The 23,177-nt window shown below is 41.5% G+C and overlaps 1 protein-coding gene across 1 annotated transcript in view; it reads left to right on the forward strand.

Moving 5' to 3' along the window:
- CCDC150 (coiled-coil domain containing 150) overlaps window positions 1-23,177 on the forward strand; it is a 2,807,665-nt gene that overhangs the window by 2,562,256 nt on the left and 222,232 nt on the right. The window contains exon 24 of the mRNA XM_044070503.1: window positions 7,414-7,575. Within this exon, the coding sequence (XP_043926438.1) occupies window positions 7,414-7,575 (162 nt within the window). The remainder of the gene's footprint in view (window positions 1-7,413; window positions 7,576-23,177) is intronic.

The raw sequence follows: 23,177 nt of genomic DNA on the forward strand, positions 1-23,177 counted from the left end.
CTGTCCTTCTCAGAACCCAAGTTGGGAAAATCAGTTTCTAAAGTTGCTTTGGTGAAATGGCTGAGAGAATGCATCTCTTTTGTCTATCAACAAAACTAAATGTGTTTAACAACTAAAATAAAGGCGCATTCAACAAGATCAATTGCTACTTCACTGGCTTTTCATTTTAGAGCTTCTATGGATGACATTTGTGCAGCAGCCACTTGGGCTTTTCCTCATACCTTTATCACTCATTACAAATTGGACTTGGTCTCCAGGGGGAGAGCATCCTTTGGCTCAGTGGTGCTCAGGAATATTCTTCCATAGGGCCTCCCAGGACATAAAGTAGCTAGGGACTCTGTCCCATCTGTCATGAATGAATGAAGATTACACAACATCATATAAAGAAGTTATGTTCTTACCAAAACATTCCATCTGTGTTGTTGATCTTCATTCATTTATGACATCCCCCCCTCCTACTCCCCCCCGAAAGACTCCTGGAGGTTCGGACTTGGTCCTGGTTTAAGAATAGGGTTTTTGCTCAGACAAAGCCTCTGCTTTCTTTCCTTATGGACAAACTCGATCTGAGGACATGAGGAGAAGGGCATTATGGGTAATCTTAGTTCAAGAGTTTTTTGGCTGGCACGAGCTTGTTATATAGGCTGAGTCGGTTCCAAGGACAGAACCGAAACCCATCCATCATGAATGAATGAAGATCAACAACACAGATGGAACGTTATGGTAAGAACATAACTTCTTTTTTGCCTGTGTCTTAAATGATAATTTAATAAAAGTGGTTAAAAAAGATATTCTGTTCTGTTCTGTTATTGAGATTACTTTGTAGTTGTACAGCTTTGCTCCAAATGATGACTGACGAGCCATAAACCAGACTTAGGAGTAGAAAGGTGTGAACTGAGGTGCTTTATGTTTGATCTGTTAAGAAAGGTTTGATTTTGTAAGGAATTCTAGTTTCATGTTTCTTGAGGTCTATCTGCTGTGCTTATCAAATCTTAAATTTTGGTAAGCTATTCCTAGAAGATGTCCTTCATAACCTAAGGATCTCCTCCCAAAGATTGCCCAACATCCAGGCAGTGTACCAAAGCTTTTACTATGTATAGGCGCCTTGTGTCACATGTATGCTCCCAACTCAAGGCGTTTGGCATAAAGGTAATTTATGGATGTGTATACTCAGAGCTTCTTTCTCACCAGTCCAAGTGCCATCATTGAATGTCAGTCTAAACACCCTTCTGCTGTGCTGGTCACCAAGCCACGTTTCAGATAAGTGTAGAGTTAGGGTTTCTTCATATTTTTCCTTGTTATTTAGTTCTGTTGGGTTCATGTCATCCATAAAGGGAAAATGTCAGTGTGGGAGGCAGATTCCCCATAAAGGCTGTCACAACCAATGTCGTTTCTGTTTTGGTGCTTCCCACAACCACACACAGTGTTCTGTCTGCTAACTTTTTGTGCCTAAAACCCTAAGTAGTCATCTATCCTCTTTATCTCTTTACCTTGAAAACCAACATTTTAAGCTGTTGGCTCAAGGTGTGGTGGTGTTGTCTTCCCATCCTGAGGGTCAGCTGTCTGCCAAGAAAAAGGCCAAAAAAATTAAGTTTGGTATGGCTGCTGCCCAGCCTACGCTGGATACGTCTGTTGAGGCTAGTGAAAGCCCAGAGGATTGTTCGGTGGTTGCCTTGGATTCCTCTTCTTTGACCCAGTGGATCTGACTTCTCGCACATCCTTGGGGAATGTCTGCTCTTGACGTTGAGGGAGAACCTAAGCTGATTATATCCAAAGGACCAAAGGGGATTCTGCAGATTTTAGGGAGGAGATCCCTACTGTGCTTATTGAAAGTCACCAGGGGTCTGACCCTTCACGGGTGTTTCATGCGGATGTCCCTCAGAAAAAGAAACAGAACACCAAACACATTTCCCCTGTAGTTAAGGATTCCCAATGTGAGTGGCAGGATTTTACTAAGGGGTTATTTAATGTTTTAATGGCTTTAAAGCCTCCACAAGGGGTGTCTGTACCTGGCCCCTCTTGGTCTTCCACTCCTCTTAAAAGACCCAGGGAACTAGACTCTTCAGATGAGGATCTGAATTCTGTGGAAGCGTCCCTGACTTACTCTTCTTAAATCTGTTCCACCTGGAACTGTGGTTCAGAAGAAGATTCTGTTAGCCTAGATCCTCCTTTGGGAGAGCTTTCCTTTGAGGATACTGTTGCCCGCAAGATGAAATTTTTTAAGTGGGATTGCTTTCAAGTCTCTGATATTCACACCTGGCTAGTGTGTCTTTAACAGAAAAAGTATCATGAACTTCTGCATATGGAGTCTCCTAAGCCATCTGCTAATTCCTCCCGTTCTGGCTGCCCTCCTGCAGTTGTTTTCAACAGCTTTTTTGGCTTCTAATTCTCAGCCCCATGCTCCCAAGAAACCTGGTAGATTTCATAAGATGCCTGACAACTTTAAATGTATTTATAAATGTCCTTCACCTGATCCTTCTGTAGTGTGTGTCTCTTCTGACAAGCCCTCCAGGCTGTTGCCCTCTACCAAGTTGCTTCCATCAGATAAGAATAGTAGGGCCATGGAGAGGCTGGGCTAGAAGGTTTTTCCTGCTGCCACTTATCCTTTCAGGCCGTCAGCTACCAGACTGATATGACCAGATATGTTTTTGCCTTCCTTTTTCAGGTTTCCAAAGTGGTTTCTGACCTTCCTGACTCTGAGGGAAAGGCGTCTTTCCTTTTCCTGTAGTGCTGTACCTCTCAAGTTGCTCACCATTCTATCAAATGCAGCTGATGCCTCCTCTAGGACTGCTGCGTTTGGATCAGTTATGAGGCATTACTCTTGGCTTCATCTTCAGGCTATGCCTGATGACATTAAGGCCAAACTATTAGGTGTTCCTTGGGATAATAAAAATCTTTTTGCTGCTGCTGAATGTTTCAAGTCTCTCCTGGATAAAGTCTTGTAGGAGTTGAAACTTACTGTTTTTCGTATTCTTAAGTTTCAGAGGAATTACCCCTCCAAATCTGCTTTTGCCTACAGGCAGTCTCACCCTCCACCTAAAGACAAAAAGGGTTCTAGACGTATGCCTCCTGCTAAGTCCACTCAAACCCCTTCCTCACAGAAACCAGCTTTTCAGGATAAACTAGATTCCATTTGACAATTTGCTTCCCTATACCTTGGGCAGTTCCCTTATCCCTCCTTCTTTCTCTGTGTTTTCCAAATATTTTAAAGATCACAACAGACTCTTCGGTTTTGTCCATTATCCGCCAGGGATATTTTATGGTTTAGAAATACCTTCCTCCCTTCTTAGGCATTCCTTAACCTCCTTGAGAACAAATTCCTCTTTTCCCGGAGGTGCTGAATGCTCTTTTCATCTAAGGCACCACTAAGGCTGTGCCTCCTGCCCATGTAGGGAGAGATTTTTATTCCAGAATGTTTTTGGTTCCTGGAAAGGAGGATTCTTGGAGACTAACTATGGATCTTTCCCAGCTCAACACCTTTCTCAAGGTTCCTTCCTCTTGAATTTTGTCCCTTCAGACCCTTTTTCCATCCCAAGTCTTTGTGGTATCTCTGGATCTCAAGGATGCCTACCTTCATATTCCCATCCACCCCCTTTTCAGGAGAATTTTTACATTTCTCTGTTTTTTTCCTTGCATTTTCAGTTCTACTTTGCTTTTGGCCCAGTCTACTGCCCCAAGGGTATTCACCAAATGCCTCGTTCCTGTCATTGCCTTTTGCAGGATGAGAGGTCAGATCTTTCCTTATATTGACAATCTGCTCATTCAAGCTTCTTCCCCCAACGCTCTGCTTCAGGATCACCAGTTTACTATTCCCCATTTGCAGGTCTGGGGTTCACCATATACTTCCAGAAATCAGCTCTGACCCCTTCTCAGGATTTTATTTTCCTTGGTTACAGGCTTCAGACCATCCCCATGCTGGCGGCTTTGCCTTCCCCAAAGGCACTGTCTCTTACTGTCCTTTTCCAGACTCATCTTCCTCTAGTTTCAGTCACAGCCAGGGATTTTCTCAGAGTCCTCAGGTTCATGGCTTCCACCATTACCATGGTCACACTGGCCAGGCTCCACATCTGAAAGTTACAGTGGCACCAAGTTATTGTGGCTCCAACATTGCCAGCCTCTGTACCTCCCAGTCCCCTCCTCTTCCTTCCTTGTATAAAAGCGAGCTTAAGTGCAAGATTCATCAACTGTCTCTCAACTTGGTCTTTCCTTTCCAGACTCCACTCCCAACTCAAGAGCTCTTTGCAGATGCCTTAGATAGGGGATGGAGCCTCCTTTGGCTCTGTCAAGGTTCAGGGTCTCTGGCCTCTTCATCAGAGTTTGGATCACATCAGTATAAAGGAGATGAGGGCTCTGTTTATAGCTCTTCTGGCTTCTCATTCCCCCATTCATCCCAGGCCCCTCAAATTTTCACAGACATCACCACAGTGATGTGGTATGTCAACAAGCAAGGGGATACAAGGTCCTATCTTCTTTGCATATTTGCTCTTCAGGTCTGGGATCTAGCTGTCTAGTATAAAGTTACTGTTCAGCCAGTTTACATTCCGTTGTAGCACAGTCTAGTGGTAGACTGTTTGAGCAGTTCCAGCACACAAGCTCACAGATGGATGCTTCACAGAGCTGTGTTCTTGGACATTTTTCATCAGTTGGGTATTACTTGGGTAGATCTTTTTGCATCCCCTCTGAACAGACAACTTCTCCTATTTTATTCCAGAGCTTTAAGTCCTCTGGCTTAGAAAGTGGACTCCCTGTATTTTCCTTGCAAGGGGATGTTTCTGTACGCCTTCCCTCTCCTTATTTTGCTACCATGAATCTTGCAAAAGAACAGGCAGGACTCCCAGAAATCTTGCTAGTGACTCCCTTTTGGCCCAAACAACATTGGGTCCCCCTTTCTTCTCACTTGGCCAGGGGCAGTCACCACAAGTTACCTCACCCAGGTGCATCTTCTCACACAAGACAAGGGGCCTCTTATCCATCCACACTTGTCCAATCTTCAACTTGACACTCTGGGTGAGTGACAGAGTTTTGATCCCTTTTAGGCACCTCTTTTCTAAGGATGTACTTTGGGTCCTGCAGGAGATCGGGAAACCCACTACCAGGAAATCATGTATGTCCAAATGGAAGTGATTTTCTGCCTGGTGTTTATCTCGCCATCGGAATCCCATATCTGTGGAGTTTCCTGTATTTCTCTGTCATTTGTGTGATCCTCTCCATGCTGGGTTAGTATATTCTTCAGTGAAAGCTCAAATGTCAGCAATTTCAGCTTGTCTGCCCTTGATTCCTCCTCCAGCCTCTAAATTTGAGGTCAAGCAATTTCTTCTTATCAAGCCTCCTAGGAAGCTTATTCCGCCTTCCTGGGACCTCAGTTTTGTACCTGAAAAATTGACTCTGGTTCCTTCTGAGACTGCTTTTTCAGCTTCCTTGCAACATTGTACTTAGAAGACTGTTGGCCCTCACTTCAGCTGAGAGTATCTGAACTTCAGGCTGTCACGACTATTCCTCCTTTCTTAATTTTTCACAGAGACAGGGAGTCTCCTCATACTAATCCCTCTTTTATGCTCAGTGTGGTCAGTGAGTTGTTCTTTAATCAGTCTATTCATCTTCCTTCCTTCCTTCTTTGCAGTCTGCCAGTGAGAAAATTCTTCACATCTGGGATTTGCATAGGCAACACAGATATTATTTTGATAAAACTAAAGTTATTCATAAATCTGAGCAGCTTTTTGTTTCCTTTCATCACAGGTCTTTGGGTCTGGCTGTTTCTAAGTAAACCATCTCTTCCTGGATTTCTAAGGCCATTTCTTTTTGTTATTCTTTTCATGGTATTTGCCTTTTCTCTTCAGTAAGGGCTCATTTTTTCAAGGGTCTGGATACCACTTCCATCCTTGAGGCTGCTACTTGGTCCTCTGTTCATACTTTCACCAAATATTTCAAGTTGGGTGTTATTTCCAGGGCCAGAGCTTGACTTTTCCAGGGCTATCCTGCATGGATTTCTGGGGGCTCCTTTGTGCCATCCTCCTCCCAGGCTTCCTGCTGAGCTTTTGTACTCTGGAAGGACACAGCAGAGTTGTTTAAAATTTTACCATACCATTAGATGTATTTCTCTTCACCGTTGCAGTATTCACTACCTTCTTCTTGCCCCCTTTGCTCTAGCTTATTCTTTTTTGCCCTCCTGACCAAGGGGCTATTCTCCTTTTTCTCCTGAATGCACATGTGTTTCGTTAGGGGCATTCTATTCCTCCTGGGGCTTTTCCAGTTCTGAGTTTGTGCATCCATACATCACCTTCATGCCCTACACCTTGCATGGGGAGCATACATGTAATGTACAGCACCTCTAAGTACTAAAGGCTTTGGTATACTGGATGGACATTGAGCTGTCCTTGACAAGAGATCCCTTAGGTTATGAATACTGCAACAATCAGGAGAAGAACATCTGCTGTTAGGCTAAGATGTTTCACAACTGTACTATCTGCATTTTGTAGTAGCTTGATTCTAGTAGTATTGGTTGGTAGTATTGTTAAATTATAATAGTCAATTGTTGGATTGCAGGTAATTTAGGAGTAGTTTAGACTAGTGTAAGCAGTTGTCAGTTTTTCTTTAGGAATGTTGCAGGTCACCACATATTAATGTTGAGTTGTCTGCATATTCCATTAGATTTACTGTCTGGGACACTATGTGTATTTTGTTTATGAATATATTAAAACAGGAAAGAATAAACGTCCTAATACTTAACCTTGTGGCATACATTTACTCATTTGTTGAAATTTTGATAATTCTTCAGTCCAGAGTGCACTCTATTGAAAGCTGTTAGACAGTTGTATATATAATGTATAAATGTTAAAGATACTCATAGCGTTCACTTAATATAAGGTTAAGGCAAAAATAGAAGTTAATTTACAAAATGAAATATTCTCTTTTGGACAGATATATCAGCACTCTGTGCAGCAGACTTTGAAATTAAAATGAAGAGACACATGCCCGCTTGCCATCTCCATGGATCTGCCAATTACAACTACACTCTCTCTCTAGTACATACCATTGCATTCCTATGCCCAATACCTTGATTTCCTCATCCTTTATTCTGTTACCTTAACAGTACTGCTTTGGTGGATTGAAAAAATATTAAGTCAAAAAAACATCAAGATTTTATCTTTCACTGCATAAGTATACTGAAATAAAAACCTCTGTGGTAACTGAATTCATAGTTATTGGCAGTAGTTTTATAGATTTCTGATTTTACTTACATGTGAGAGTTGAATTCAGGTTCCTTTTATTATGACAGCATTCAGTGCATTGCTTAATATCTGCAGAGTTGCAGATATCATTAGTAACAGAACTTGTAGTCTTGGAAGACTTGTATTTTGCAGTACCAAAGTGAAGATGCTTAATTTACATAATCTTGTGTGCAACGTTTTTTTTCAGTCTCAGATAATTCAGAACTTTATGACAGAAATGACTAGTCTTCAGACAGAAATTCAGGAACTAGCAAAGGGCCAACATGATGCAGTGCAGCTAAATCGAAGGCAGGAGATACAACTGGAGAAGGAATGCAAGACAAGACAAGACTTGGAGGACAGATGTCAGGTAATCTGCTTTTTTTTATTTTGTCCCTGTTATATAGCATAGTAATTCATGTCAAGATATTTGTTAAGTGTTGTAGTCGCTGCCTCTCATACAGACACATACAGTATTTCCAAGATAAGTTAATTGCAATCTTTTCAGTACTTTCCATTACGCTGTGTTTTTGCGTCTTTCAAAGTGTGCATTCTTTTCTGAACTGTATCGACTGTACTGTGATACTGTATAATTGCATATATCTTTCATAGATGGCATGATTTGCAGCTTCTCATACAGTATGAAGATGTCAGTGAATGTCGAATTTGTCTTGTGAAAACAGCCAATGTTAAGTTGTCAATCTCGCCTTCATTCTTGCTTGATGGGTTCGGAGCCGATCCTCGGCTCCAACTCGGCACTTGCTAAGCTCGAGAGTCACTTTTACCAGCTCGAGGCAGCCCCATATCCCATGATGCAAGGCGGTAAGTACCCAGATCTCGTTTGCCACTTCGCTGATGAGGTCCTCCTTTTACCAGCTCCTGGTAAGTGAATTGTTACTTTACTATTTTAGCCCCTTTTTACAAAAAACCTTAAAATTATTAGTTTTAACTTAGTTTTAAACTCTTTCTGACAGAAAATTTCCCTGTCTCCTCATAACTTTTAGTCGGACTTTCACCCATCCCATCCCCCCCCTGTTAGGGTGTGTGTGTGTGTCTGTTATTGATACCTTTTGGTAAATTTAATTTAATTTCTTGGACTGGTGTTGTGTGTGTGTGTTTATCACCATGTCTAAAGAAAGGGTCTCAGGCTTTAAGAAGTGTGACTCGTGCTGTCAGAAGATGTCTCTGACAGACGGTCACACTTCTTGCCTTTACTGTCTGGGGCCTCTTCACCTGCAGGACTCCTGTGCTATATGTCATTCCTTTAGCCAGAGAGTCCTGCAGGAAAGAAGAAATAAATTGATTTTGAGGGGCCTTCTTAAGCCGGAGGGCTCTCCGGCTAAGTCGGCCCCATCTAAGACTTCTAAGTCTTCCAAGGCCCAGGCTTCTGTGTCCAAGCCTGTGGCCTCGGCTCCGACTCATTCAGAGTCGAGATCGGCTCCGGCTGGAGCCGATTCTGGTTTACCTAAATCTTCGGCACCGGTGTCTATCAGTGCCGACTCTGGTTCGACCACTTCGGTGTCGGCTCCGATAGGTTCCGACCACCATGTGGCCCAGGCATCGGTGTCGGCTCCGATCGGCTCCGACACCCTTACATTTATGGCTGTATCGGCTCCGGCTGGAGCCGATGCATCGAAGCTACCTGTCGGTGCCGATAAGTTGTCGGCTCCGACAGTTTCAGTGGTTTCATCGGCTCCGATGGTTCCTTCGAGGAAGAGGTCTAGGTCCCCTTCCTTGGAGCCGATACTTTCGGCTCCGGCTTCACCTCTCTTCTCGGAGCGGAGCCATCGGAGCCGATCTTCAAGGTCATCCAGGCTTTCTGACCATGATTTGGAGAGAGTGGTCAGTAGATTACTAAAGTCACAGGCACTGGCCCAAATGCTACATAGTCCATCTCAGCAGATGACTATTAGTCCACACCCCATTGCAGTTCCTCCTTCGACTCTACCTCAGAGTTTGGAGTTGGAGTCTTCGGGAATAGTTTCTGCTATGGCTGAGGGACAGATACCCCTTTCTGCTCCTTCAGCCTCTACTCTTATCTCCTCTTCGAGACCTTCCTTAGAGGGATTCGGTGGCCGGGCTTCCCTGGTCTCCTCCGAGGGGGTGAGTGGCATCGGACCCTTGTCCGAGCCCGCTCTTCCCCTTGGAGCCTCGGCCTTGGTGAGCTCGGCTCCGACATCTGCCTCGGAGCCCTCCTTTCGGTGGGTCCTGGAGTTCCTAGTTCTTCGGAGCGGGTTCTCTCGGACCTTCCTGGGAGGGGGGCCTTCGAGGTGATGAAGAGTGTGCTGGCCACTGGTCTCAGCCAGCAGTCTGTTCCCTTAGCTCCTCCCTCTATGGTGCCTGTTGACATCTCTGCCACTTCTCTTGCTCCAGGACCCAGAGATCCTCCGCCTCAGGTTTCCCCACTGGGAATATCCCCCTCTTCCGAGGATTCTCCTGATTTGTCGGGGGATCCTCCGCGGAAGAGGACATGTAAGAGGAAACACGTAGACTCCCCCGAGTCTATCACTTCAGATACTGACTTAGATGAGTCAGAGGGATCCCCAAGATCCCTCTCTGAGGATGTCTCCTTCTCAGACATCCTAGAACTCCTTAGACAGAGGGGAAACTGGCCCACCAATAATCCCTCTAAGGATGAGTCAGTATACCTAGAGGCGTTTGGATCTCGGCCCTCCACCTCCTGGGTGTCTCCGCCTTTCGACCCCCTTATGCAGGTGATTGCTCGAAAGGCGTGGGCTGCTCCTGACTCTGTAGAGCCTGTCCCTAGGAGGCCTTCCAAATTTATTACTGCCCCGTCGGACAAGCAATTCCTTACAAAAGGTGTCCCCGCTGATGCCATGGTGGTGGCGGCTGCCACCAAGAAGGAACTTGCAGATCCTTCCGTACCTGTCCATCCTCCTAATAAGGACTCTAGGACCATGGACAGATATGGTAGCGGATGTTTTCTTCAGCGACCTTTGCTATCGTTCGCTGAACTACCTTTGTCATTTCACCAGACTCCAAAGGGATATCCTTAAGGAGCTAGGTGAAGTTGTGCAGGATCCTACAGCTGCGGGGGCTCAGGAAAAATTGCTTCGCAGCTAGGAACCCTTAACTCCATTGCAGACTCCTCCATGCGGCTGATATCATATGCTGCTGATGGGCGAGTAGGGCCGCAGGTACAGGTGTGGCTCTTAGGCGCCAAGCCTGGATGCGGCTATGTAATTTTGCAGATCCCTTTAAGGCGTCCTTCACAAACTCTCCCTTTGATGGGTCAGCTTTGTTTGGCCCTCAAGTGAAGGAAACGTTGACCAGGTGTGAGCAGGACGGCAAAACTCTTTCTGCGTAGAAGTCCGTTTTCCACCCCTTCTAGACCTTATCCCAAAGGACAGAAGGGTGGCAAAATGTGGTTCCATAAATCCCAAGGAGTCACGCCGATTCACGTGGTCAGTTTACCCCTAGAGGCAGAGGGGTAACAACTAGAGACGCCGCTCTAGAGGCAGAGGGGTCCACAAAACCAGGGAAACAGAGAGTCTCTCTCTGACAAGCCCTTTCAGCATCCCTGAGATGTTGCCCGGCTGTCCCTCCTTGGAGGCAGTCGGGGGAAGACTATCGCTGTACCCAGAAGCCTGGCGTTCTCTCACTCAAGACAGATGGGTACAGTCGATCATATCCGAGGGTTACAAAATTCCTTTCAAGGAAAGTCCTTTCTATCCCTCAAATTCCCTTCCAGATGTACCACCGGTCTAAGGAAATTGCAGAGTTAGAAGTCTCAAAACTACTGCAAAAAAGAGCCATTCAGCCAGTTACAACAGACCATTCAGAGCCCGGAATCTACTCAAGGTTCTTTTTGGTCCCCAAAAAGACGGGAGACTGGAGACCAATATTGGATCTCAGCAGACTCAACAAGTCTGTGAGGAAGACAAGATTCCGAATGGTCACTCTTCAGTCGATTTTGCCCTTCTTGCAGAAGGACAACTGGATGTGCTCAATAGATCTTCAGGATGCGTACTATCACATAAAAATTCGCAGACGCTTCAGGAGATTTCTCCGCTTTCGGCTGGGGTCCAGTCATTTCCAGTTCAGAGCCCTGCCCTTTGGTCTCACCACAGCCCCCAGAGTGTTCACCAAATGCATGGCAGTGGTCACGGCTCACCTGAGACGTCAAGGATTCCAGGTGTTTCCGTATCTCGACGACTGGCTCCTGTCAGCCACCACCAGGCATCAGCTTGTTCAAGCCAGGGATTACACAATAAATCTTTGTTCTCATTTGGGCATCTCGATCAACTTCGAAAAGTCATCCTTATTGCCCTGCCAGTCTATTACTTTCATAGGCGCAAACTTAAACACTGTTCGGATGTCAGCTACCCTTACAGACCAAAGAGTTTCAGACATTTGAAGTCATGTCAGGATCATTCTAGCCAACAAGAAAGTACAGGCCAAAATGGTTCTAAAGGTATTAGGTCTCATGGCTGCGGCCATTACTCTTCTTCCCCTGGCTCGCTTCTACATGCGCCTTCTTCAGTGGATGTTGTTCACTCAGTGGTCTTACCAACAACTTCCAATGCGTCACCAAATTCTGGTGACACAGATTTGCAAAAATCATCTTGCTTGGTGGATCACTTCTCCCCAGATTCACCAAGGCAGACACTTTGTACCCCCATCCCCGGTAGCCACTGTCACCACGGATGCCTCCCTGATCGGGTGGGGGGGGCATTATCAGGGCAGGATGGTTCATGGGACGTGGCAACCGTTCGAGTACCACCTGCACATAAATGTCCTAGAGATGAGAGCAGTGCTTTTAACGTTGCAAGCCCTCAACGACTCTCTTCCTGCAGGGACAATTGCAGTCCACACAGACAACATGTCTGTAGTTTGGTATATCAACAAACAGGGCGGAACCAAGTCCTACCCCTTGTGTCGAGAAGCGCTCAGACTGTGGCAATGGGCGATCTCCTCTCATCGGTTTCTGGTAGCAACGCACATCCCTGGGAAAACCAACATTTTAGCGGACAGATTGAGCAGAGCTATTCTCATGCCTCACGAGTGGTCTCTCAAGCAATCTATAGTGGAGGAGATTTTTCTGGAATGGGGTCGCCCATGTTGCGATATTTTTGCTACTCCCCAAAACAGCAAATGCCCAGACTTCTTCTCTCTCTTCCGTCTGTCAGGCCATCCCCCCAGAGACGCTCTGACCCAGGATTGGCCCCAGGGACTTCTTTATGCCTTTCCTCCTTTTCCTCTGATCCCTCAAGTTATCCAGAAAGCTACCGTTTTGAGAGCCAGAATGATTCTCATTGCTCCTTATTGGCCTCGACAAATTTGGTTTCCGTTCCTCCATCGTCACCTTTTGGTGCAGCCGTGGCATCTAGACCCAGTGCCAGATCTTCTGGTTCACCAATCCGGTCAGCTGCACCGGTCTATCCCTTCTCTCAACCTCTCAGCATGGTTGCTCCACTTCCTTCCTTAGCCAGGCTTCCTTTGATCTCTAACCCTGTTAGAGACATCATAGTAGCTTCTTTAAAATCCTCTACCAGGAGGATTTATACAAGCAAATGGAAACGTTTCTCTTATTGGGCTAAAGCCAAGAATATTGATCCCTTCACTGCCCCAGTTCAGGCAGTTTTGGACTTCTTAGCGGAGATTTTTCATGCAGGCTCCTCTTCTTCCACAGTTAAGAGTTCAATTGGCTGCTATCTCGAACTTTCATGTCGGGATCGCAGATCACAATATTATGTCCCATTGGCTTTGTAGAGCCTTCTTGAAAGGAATTTTCCTGCTAAAGCCTCCAATCAGGAATCCTCCTCCTCAATGGGATCTAAATTTAGTGCTGACATCCTTGATTCTTCCCCCCTTCGAGCCAGCTGTTTCTTGCTCCCTAAAATTTCTTTCTTGGAAAACATTATTCCTAGTAGCTATTACATCGGCCAGGAGGGTGTCTGAACTTCATGCTCTATCGGTTCGACCCCCCTATTTGTTCTTTCACAAGGACAGAGTATCATTGAGAACTAATCTGACCTTTTTGCCTAAGGTCGCCTCAAAGACTAATTTGAATCAATCCATTGATCTCCCTGTATTTTTTCCAAACTATTCAAACAGATCGGAACAAAAACTACATTATCTTGATGTCCACCGCCAACTCAGATATTATTTGGACAGAACTAAACAATTTAGGAAATCCAATCAACTCTTTGTTTCCTATGCGGATAACAAGAAAGGCCTTCCTGTCTCTAAAGTGACTTTATCTAGATGGCTTTCTTCTCTCATCTCTGAAATTTATCTGCTCAGGGGAAAACAGCTGTGCTCAAAACCTAAAGCACATTCAACTAGGAGCTTAGCTACTTCTACAGCCTTTCAAGCTAGACTTCCTTTAGACACTATTTGTGCAGCGGCCACTTGGGCCACTCCTCATACTTTTGTTTCCCATTACAAATTGGACTTGGCCTCCAGGGACAGAGCCAGTTTTGGCTCTACAGTCCTCAAGAGTCTGTTCCATTGAGCCACCCAGGATAGAGGTGCTAGGGACGCGGTCCCATCAGGCAAGAATGAAGGCGAGATTGACAACTTAACATTAAGAAGTTATGTACCTACCATAACGTTCCATGTTAGTTGTCTTCTCTCACCTTCTTTCTTGCGACCCTCCCTCCTTCCCCCAGGCCTGGACAGACCTTTCTACAAGAAATTATTATGCTGAAGACCATTCAGAGCTGGTCCTTCTTTCATCCTGTAGGCTTTCTTTCTTCCTTTGGGAAGTATTTATGCTTGGTGCTATTGCTCTTTGTCATCAAACGAGATCTGGGTACTTACCGCCTTGCATCATGGGATATGGGGCTGCCTCGAGCTGGTAAAAGTGACTCTCGAGCTTAGCAAGTGCCGAGTCGGAGCCGAGGATCGGCTCCGAACCCATCAAGCAAGAAAGAAGGCGAGAGAAGACAACTAACATGGAACGTTATGGTAGGTACATAACTTCTTATTCTTACACCTTGTCATACACTTTGTGGTTCATGAAAGCTGTCAGTCTTGCAGTTCCCTCAGCTGGTCACTTTCATGTATGCTACACCACTTCTGTTGGACTCCAGACTTTTCTTATTACTGAAACAGTACCCTTTTTAAAATGTTCTTAATTTTTTTCTAATTAAGTTAACATTATGTTTCTTTTGAATCGCTTTTTATGAGGCCCTGTCTTCATGGAAGGATTACTATAAAAACAAAAAACAAGTTCTATTGAGATAGTACAGAAATCAACTTTGACAGCATACAGTTTTAGGAGAAAACAGTAAAGCTAGGATATTTGCAATAAGCATGTAGTCTATCTTGACATATAAAAGCCAAACTGCAAAAGCAACTCGGGTACCAAGAAAGATTTTTGAAAGTTACTTGAGCGGCACTTATTGAAGTTTGCTATTGTGGCTCAGTTTCCATGCTATAGTCCATGTTTTAGATTTCTAATTAAAACAAACCTTGTAGATCAAATATTTGCAGCAGTAAATGTTCTAAAACCAGTCAGTTAAAACAGTTATAAAAACATTAAAATTACCAACTCAAAAACAAGAGATTGTGTAGCCAACATGTCGCTTTAATGCATTTTCAGACCTTCCTTGGATTCACCAGGACAGTAACCCAAACCCCATTAGGGAACATTGTGGCAGTGCTCAGTAGTTATGAAAAGACGTCTCTCACTTAATAAGACTTTTCATTGAATAAGTAAGTTGTCTGACTGTAGAGTGATCTAGTGCACACACATATACATCTTTGCTTTTTCCACTGCAATGTGTCCCTGTCGCCAGTGAAAACAGTCAAGCTGCCCCTAAACATTATAGCAGATGAATCAAAATGTTGTTTCTTTTAAAGTCGGAGCATAGCAACAGCAGCTGAAATAAACAGGTAAGATGTCAAACAACTTAAAATGATCAGCATAGCTACACAATTGCCAGCACACAGCAGTACACAGCAGTGGCCATTAGTTATCAGGAGACATTTCCTTTGCCTACCTTAGTAACCTTCAGCAGTTGTGCGGAAAATTATGCAGTGAAACCTTGCTATTATTCAAAATGTTCACATTGATTGGACAGGACATTGTCAACATGTCAACTGAAAGTCCAGCACACCCACAGGAAGAAGTGTGGATGTCTGTAGGGCTGTAGGTATTAAAAAGAAAAGCTACAGCAGTCACCGGCAGGCATCTTTCACCATCTCCAAAATCAGGCACTTAACAAAAGAGAAGGAGAGAGAGTAATAGAAACTTTAAAAACATTGCAAGAGACAGTGAGTGTATACAGCGAAACTAAGCCCTCCATACAGTGGAAGATGTATTGCTTTCCTTATTGCTCACTGACTTCCCCCAAAAAAGGGGGAGCATCAGAAACCATTATATACTGCAATCTTTTGGAACTCAAGTGCTGAATGTATGTGCATTGCATGGCTTTTACATCATCTCTGTTGGATAATTCATTGGAGGAAGAGCATTGAAGTCCATTTGTATAATGACATTATTTAGAAAAAGTAGGGTTTTTTTTTCTTAAATAATATCTTTGTACAATAGCAATAATCCACTGCTGTATGTGGATAATGCAGGGTTTACCCACAGCAGGCTTCTCTGTACTGATTAAACAACTGACAACTATAGGTGAATCCAGTGTTACCCACATACAGTTGTGGGTTGTTGCTGAAACTGAAGCAGCTGTCTTCTGATTGTGGAACACTGCCTCTCTGCCATTTACAGGCAGTACCTCTCAACTGTACAGATTTTCACAGAATGTACAGATTTTTGCCTAATGTTTTTGGTCTGTTTCTCAGAAACATTGTGGTTTTCTGGCACATTGTTGGCAAATCACTGAGGGTTGTAGTCAGAAAATAATGACAGACATTTGAGTTTCAAGCGTCATACCCTTCAGAAAATTCATGCTAATGCAAAATCTGTTATTCTACCAATTTTCTAAGTTTGTAAGAGCAATATGTAAAAAGTGTCCCTATTTTTAAGCCATTGTCTCCCCTTTATTTATAGCTTTGTCCAGATTTTGGGGTCTAAGAGGTTGAGAGGTATGGAAGGCATTCTGTTATCACGTAGGCAGCATGGCAGCTAAACTAGATTGATGCCATTTTAAAAACCGAGATGCATTCAGTAGAGCTTCCAGTTTCCAGTAGAGTACCCCATGCCGTGATGCCAGTAGTTACGCAGAGATGGCACACTCATAAAAAATGAAAGTAAGCATCCCTAGTCTTGGAGAAAGTTATCAAAGTAGCTAAACTAGCTGAAGGCTGAATTTTTATTAAGGTGACTGAATAACAAGAGTAGGGCATATCAGGACTTCTTTCAGGAGCCCTTTTGATGGTTTTGTCTGTGTGAGTGTCTCTCTCTCTCTCTCTCTATATATATATATATATATATATAGAGAGAGAGAGAGATGTATAGATATAGAGAGAAAGAGAGCAAGTGCATGAGCATACTCTTATTCATATTTTTCAATGTCCTTACATATCACTGTTGCACTGAATGCTGATTCATTACCTCTGGAATCTCCTGCCGAGGATACCCCAATGTCTGGTTAGTGTACCAAAGCCTTTATTAAGTAGGAGAATAGTAGATCAGAAACTTGTTCCCTGTGCAAGCGTAGGGCATAAAGGTGATGCACAAATGCTTCCAAACCAAAACTGTAGTGCTCTAGGAGAACCAGGACACACAGTGGAAAGGAGAACATGTACATCCAGAAAAAGGAAGGAAGAGAAGAACTATCTCTCAGACAGAAAGAAAACACCACTGATGGAAAAGGAACAAAGAAAAGGGGATAGGAGGGAGGAAGTGAAAACTGCAACAGTGAAAATGGTATCTACTGCTATGGTAATTTTTACACAACTGTACTATTGTACTTCCATATCACTGCCACAGTATTTATCACCTCTGGAACAATACAAAACCTACAGTGAAGGGATAAGGAGGAGCCCTCCACAAAACCATGCAGGATAATCTTGGCAAATCCTGTCTGGGCTCTGGAAATGACATCCAGTTTTGTAATATTTAGTGAATGTTTAAACGGAAGACCAAGTGGCAGCTTCAAGGGCAGAATTGGTGTTCAAACCATTGAAGAAAGGCCCTGGGGGAAGCCACTGCCCTAGTAGAATGAGCCCTAACAGAAGCTGGCAACTGTTTATCATGAAAGGAATAACAAAAAGAAATGGCCTTGGAAATCCAGAAGCAGATGGTTTACTTAGAAATTGCTAAACCCAGTGTACTGGTGTATAAAGAAACAAACAGTTGATCAGATTTATGAAAGGCCTTTGTCTTGTCTAAGTAATGTCTGTGCTGTCAGTGTAAGTCCAAGCTATGAAGAGCCTTCTCACTAGCAGACTCCGGGGAAGGGAAAAAGGAAAGCAACTGGATAGAATGATTAAGGGACACCTCTTTAACCACCTTATGTATAAAATAATGATTTTTATGGAGAGACTCTGTCTCTATGAAAAAACAAAAAAAGGGACTGCCATCAAGGCCTGGAGTTCAGACACCCTTCTGGTGGAGACTAAAGCAACCAATAAATCTAGAAGGACATCTACCGAGGTGTGAGGTTGGCATAAGAGTTAAGGTGTTTGCCTTACAGATACAAGGTGCAGAGTTTGATTCTTGAAGCAAGGCTTAAAATGAACCACAAGCAGAGTTAACTTAATACTAATCTATGAACTTATGAACAGAAAGTTTGAAATTCTACTTTATATCCACATTGCAGGGTTTGAATACAGGGAAGGGAAATGAAGCAATCATTTTGTTGGGAAAATGGTACAATGGTTTAGATGTTTACCTTACAGACACAACGTGCAGGGTTTGATTCTTTCATGGGGTAATTGGCTAGGCTTAAAATGGCTCACAAGGGCAGTTAGTGTAGTACTAATCTGTGAATATGGAAGATTTTACACAACTGTAGTTTTTTGTCTTCATTGTTGAAAAATAAGTCAAATAGTCAAGTTTTTCATTCTATCAAAATAATACTGGTTCTCCACCAAGTCCTGTTAGACCCTGTCCAGGAGGAAGTGCTCTAGGCCCCAGGAGGGCTGTCATTTCTCTTATTAGCATTACTCTGGTGATGCCTACAGTTGATAATGTGACAGACCTCAGTGTTGGCACTGTCCAAGTACTTAATTTTTTAGCAAGGACTGATGAAGAAGACCCAGTCATATATTTTCCATGATGTAACAGTTTTGATAATGATAGCTTTGGAATGTCATCTTTTAGAGCTTGTTCATCCAGCAAGCCTTAGTTTATGACATCCACCAGGAAAACTGTCCTGGAGATTTTTTTTTCAGTAGCATCAGTGAGTGAAGTGCCCCCCCCCCCCCAATATACACACACAAATGCACATGGACATGCTGTTATGTCAGTGTGCTTCTGAAAACGCTATGGTCTCCACACTTTGTAGTTATTTCAATCACTGTAAAACTATATGCAGTGTAACAGTACTCAGCTGTATAGTTTTTATACAACTTTTCTTTTCACATTCTTCCATAATGCTCATGGTTAGAACAGTAAGGTAAGTTTGTAACACCAAGCAGGCTTTGCAGTTGCAAGTACATGAAGCACCAAGTCACAGTAACAAAATTGCCAAGCTCACCAATAATTCCATGGGAGTTTCTGGGTGTCATCCTGTCACTGTAAAAATATTTCTGTCAAAAAAAAAATACTGTACAGTGGCACCCAGAACTGCTTCAGTGATCCCCAGTCAAAGGTATTAGTTTTCAGAGATGCACCTTGAAGGACCATTTCCTTTATTTGTCTTGAGAAGTCTTTAATGAATATGACTGTACAACAGGAATCTTTTTTTCCTTAATCATGCTCCTGATTCAGTTCAACATTATAAATAAAATATGTCTATTGGGTAAAACCTTTAGAGTTGAGGCCTCAAACTCAAATGACCACAACAGCTGTTTGAGGACTCATGCAATTAGAATGTAGTGTTGTATACTTCCAGACCTAGAATTTTACTGTTCTGAGGGTGCTTGAAAGCTGTGAGTTTGAGATTTATTATTTAGGAAAATACATGGAAGATAGAGATAAAAAAATTGCATTAAATTGGCAACTCAAAGACATGACTCTTGAGATCGAAGTGGATATTGAGACAGGAATGCTCATGATGTAAGTGGGTTTGCTTAGCTGAAAGAATGAACACTAATGAACTGCAGAACTTCAACTTCCCAATTTTAAGTAAAAGCCATATGAAAAAGCACTCAGTGCATTCCAACCAAGTTAAAACTAAAGTAGAGTCCAGAGAAGCAAAAATTCCTGTTCATAAAAATATTCACTCTTCAAATATATAACACAAAAAATGCTGTTTGAAGACAAAATGGATGAGAAGCTGCAAAATACCTCAAGTTCTGCTGAACTGTATGTCACTCACATTATGCAAAAACAACTCTATCAGCTAGAGATTATTTAGTGGCATCTTTGATCAGAAACACTTATTTGTTATCCCATTAAGAAGTGATGGAAGTATCCATTATTTTACCAAAAATCAGTGCATCTTTAGATATACAGGGTAAGAAAGAATAAATGATCTTCTTTCGGCTTTTCGTGGTTAGGGGTCGCCACAGCGGAACTCTGGTCCGCTAATGATTGGCAGTGGATTTTTACGGTGCTGAGTTGCCAGCCCGACACCCAGCCTTCAAAGAAGGTATATCCATTCACACACGCACCTACCTGCATGTCTTTAATTGTCCATAATTACTAGCTATGTTTCTGGAACAGGTAGAGGATGCAATAACTCTGGAAACTCCAGCAGAAAGAAATTACATTTTTAATATATCACATTTTAATGAATATTCAAAGAACTAAAGAAAATTACATGACTATGGTATTGACAAACGTTACTGAAAAGTTACATGCAATTACAGAGAGGTTGTCCAGTTTAGAAATCATAGTGAATTCAATAGTCACTGTGCAATTAACTATAAATAAAGTACAAGAAAGTCAAATGCAGCAAACCGCTCAATTTGGACTATTAGAATAGAAAGTTTAGAGAAGAGTTTTACCAGTCACATTTAAAACAAAAAACTTGAGTCAGTACAAAAAGCAAATGAAAAGAAGTCTCAGCAAATACATTTTGAAACAAGAGCTATATGGAAGATCATTTGAATAACTGGTGTATCTAAGGGATGAGAAAACCAAAAAGAATTGGAATAGATAATATGTGAAATTTTCAGTAAGGTGTTAGAATTACTTCAAGTGCAATCCTTTGACCTTGATAGGTTTTCATAGGTCTGCAGCAGCTAAAGAAAATACAATTAGAGCAATTGTAATTAAGTTTTCTAAAACTAAAGATAGAGCAAAAATTATTGTGGCAACAGTACGAAAGAGACAAGTGTATGTGAATGGAACAAAAATGTCAATATTTGCAGATCTGCCCCATGAAGTTGTGAAAGCAAGAAGATCCTTTGCAGAGCTTCATATGATTTTATGAAAGTAAAATATCAAATCTTTTTTATGGTTTCAGCAAAACTGAAAATCATATAGAAAGGAGTTATTTTCGTCTTTTCATCCTCATCAGAGGCAAAACCTGAAATATCCATGCCAGAAATACTTAGATTCTGAGATACCCCTGCATGTCATCTACAGTGGACTTTTATTGGACTTTTTTTTCTGTTTGTTGTTCTGTTTTTCACTTTTTTCTTGTCTGCCAGCATGGTTGTGGTGGTTGGACTATAGCTTTCATGGATGTACTTGGATCCTCAAACACAAGGTATTTAACAACTGTTATTTTGTTAAATATTGGTAATATGAAAATTGCTAGTTTAAATATAAATGGTACACACAAATTTTCAAAGCTAAGAAACATATTAAGATTTATTGAAATGTGTTTAGAAAATATTTTTTGCCACAAGAAACATATTAGAGCGAGGAACATCATTTATAAAAGAAAAATATATTTGAATTAGTGATGTATTTAACAACTTTGGCTCATCTATATCTGCTGCTGTTTTGATTATAATGAAACAAATATGTTTATGAGACAACAGATTTATTATGGTATAAAAGAATTTAGTTTGCTCTTATCACCCTGAAAAGCATTCCTGTCATTTGAAATTTTGTAATAAGCTAAATAACATTCAATTGAGAGAGAACCTGTATGATGTTTGGAGAGTAAAATTTCTCAGAATAAAAAAAAAATCAATTTGTCCCTCATGAATGCAAACTTGGAAATCATGTATGTATGTTTTTCAAGAGAGATGCTTTTTGATATCTTCCAAATATATAGCTTTCAAATTTGAGAATGTAAGAAATGTTGCATGGTCCAATCATGGTATGCTCCAAATTGTTTCACAAACCAATAGTGCAAGGAAATTTATGAGAAGAAAATCTTTTATCAATTTGGTTCAATCAGCTGAAATTTGTAAAAAAAAATATACAACGAGAATTAATATTATTTTGGGAACAGAATGCAGAGTTAACGGTTTCATTGAATTAGAAATGGACTGCATTCAAAACCACAATATATGCTTATATGAAAATTCAACATAAAAAAATATAATTCATAGAAGAGCAAAAAAATCAAAGAGAACAGCAACTCATGGTTATTAATACTTTATTAACTATGGTATATATATACAAATTTGGGAAGCTAAAATAACAACCACGTGATCTGCGATATTCAGCTGAGAAACTGATTAGACATAATATATTTAAAAATATTTTTTTGCATTTAGACCAGTCAGGGAAACTTTTTGCACCTCAGTGTCTGGAAATGAAGTGTAAAAACATTATTAGTCAGAAGTTAGGAGAAAATGATGAAATATATCTAAGATTTGATGAAATAACTATTTTGTTAACGTCTATAATAAAGAATGGGCTTTCCGATACATATTAAAATTAAAACACGGTTAACTTTGATCCCTAAAATAGAACTAAGGTCTGTTGATCCAGTAATAAGATTGCAAGATATAAAAGAAGCTATTAATAATATTAAATCTTTTAAGAGTAAAAAAAAACAGCTCCTGAACTTGATGGTTGTATAACGGAATTTAATCAAACATATATTGGTGAAGTGGCTCCTTTATTGCATAAAATAGGAAATTTAAGACAATTCCAAAATGGAAGTTACCACAGTCTATGAATATTGGAGAAGTAGTACTGATAAAAAAGAAGAGAACGATGGAACAAAGCCAGTACATTTCTTTACTTGATTCCGATTATAAAATCATTGCAAAAATGATTAATTTGAAGTTAATAGCACTTTTGAATAAAGTACTGCATCCCATGCAGTTTGAATTGTGTCCCAATAGGAAATTGTCAGAAGCAAATATTTGTTTGCAGGCTTTAATATGGCAAGTTGAAATGGTATCTAAATGTAAATTATTTAGATTTAATTAAATTAGATTCAACTAAACTTTTGATTTCATCAATAGGACCTTTATTTGGGAATTATTAGAAAACTATGCAGTTCCTCTGCCAATAATTACAAAAATTCACAATTTATGCATTTCATCAGAATCACATTTTAAGTTTAACAATAAGGCAGTAACTAAATTTACAGTATCTATGGGACTATCCTTATTATTATGTAAATTCTCGTATGTATTTAAAAAATACTGTTATTTAACTGATAATCTGTTGTACACCAACAAGAACAATGTTTAGTGTCTGTATAAAAAAATACCAATCACGCATAACCCAAATTACAAAGACCCATAGCAGACAAGCCTTTAATTTTTTTACCCAGTCAGATTTTATTTCCTGATTTCCCGCATAGAGAGTCTCTATTCCATCACACAGACAGTGGATAGTGTAGTATGTGTATTAGACAAGTTAGCCTACATAGTTGATTAGATGGTTAACACCTAATGGTACTCATGTATGTATCTATCTATAAAAAACACCAAACACCTGGACCCCAATTACTATATCTTTATAGGTGCATTTATAAGTCTTATAGCACTACAGTTTTTCAAAGTTCTCTCATTCAAGTTTTACTGCTGAGCTTCCTGGCTGCAAACACTCCATTCAGTCACACAGAAGCT

Source organism: Protopterus annectens, chromosome 4.part1, assembly GCF_019279795.1.
Source record: "Protopterus annectens isolate FY-2018-M chromosome 4.part1, PAN1.0, whole genome shotgun sequence".
In the NCBI taxonomy this organism is placed as follows: Eukaryota; Metazoa; Chordata; order Ceratodontiformes; family Protopteridae; genus Protopterus; species Protopterus annectens.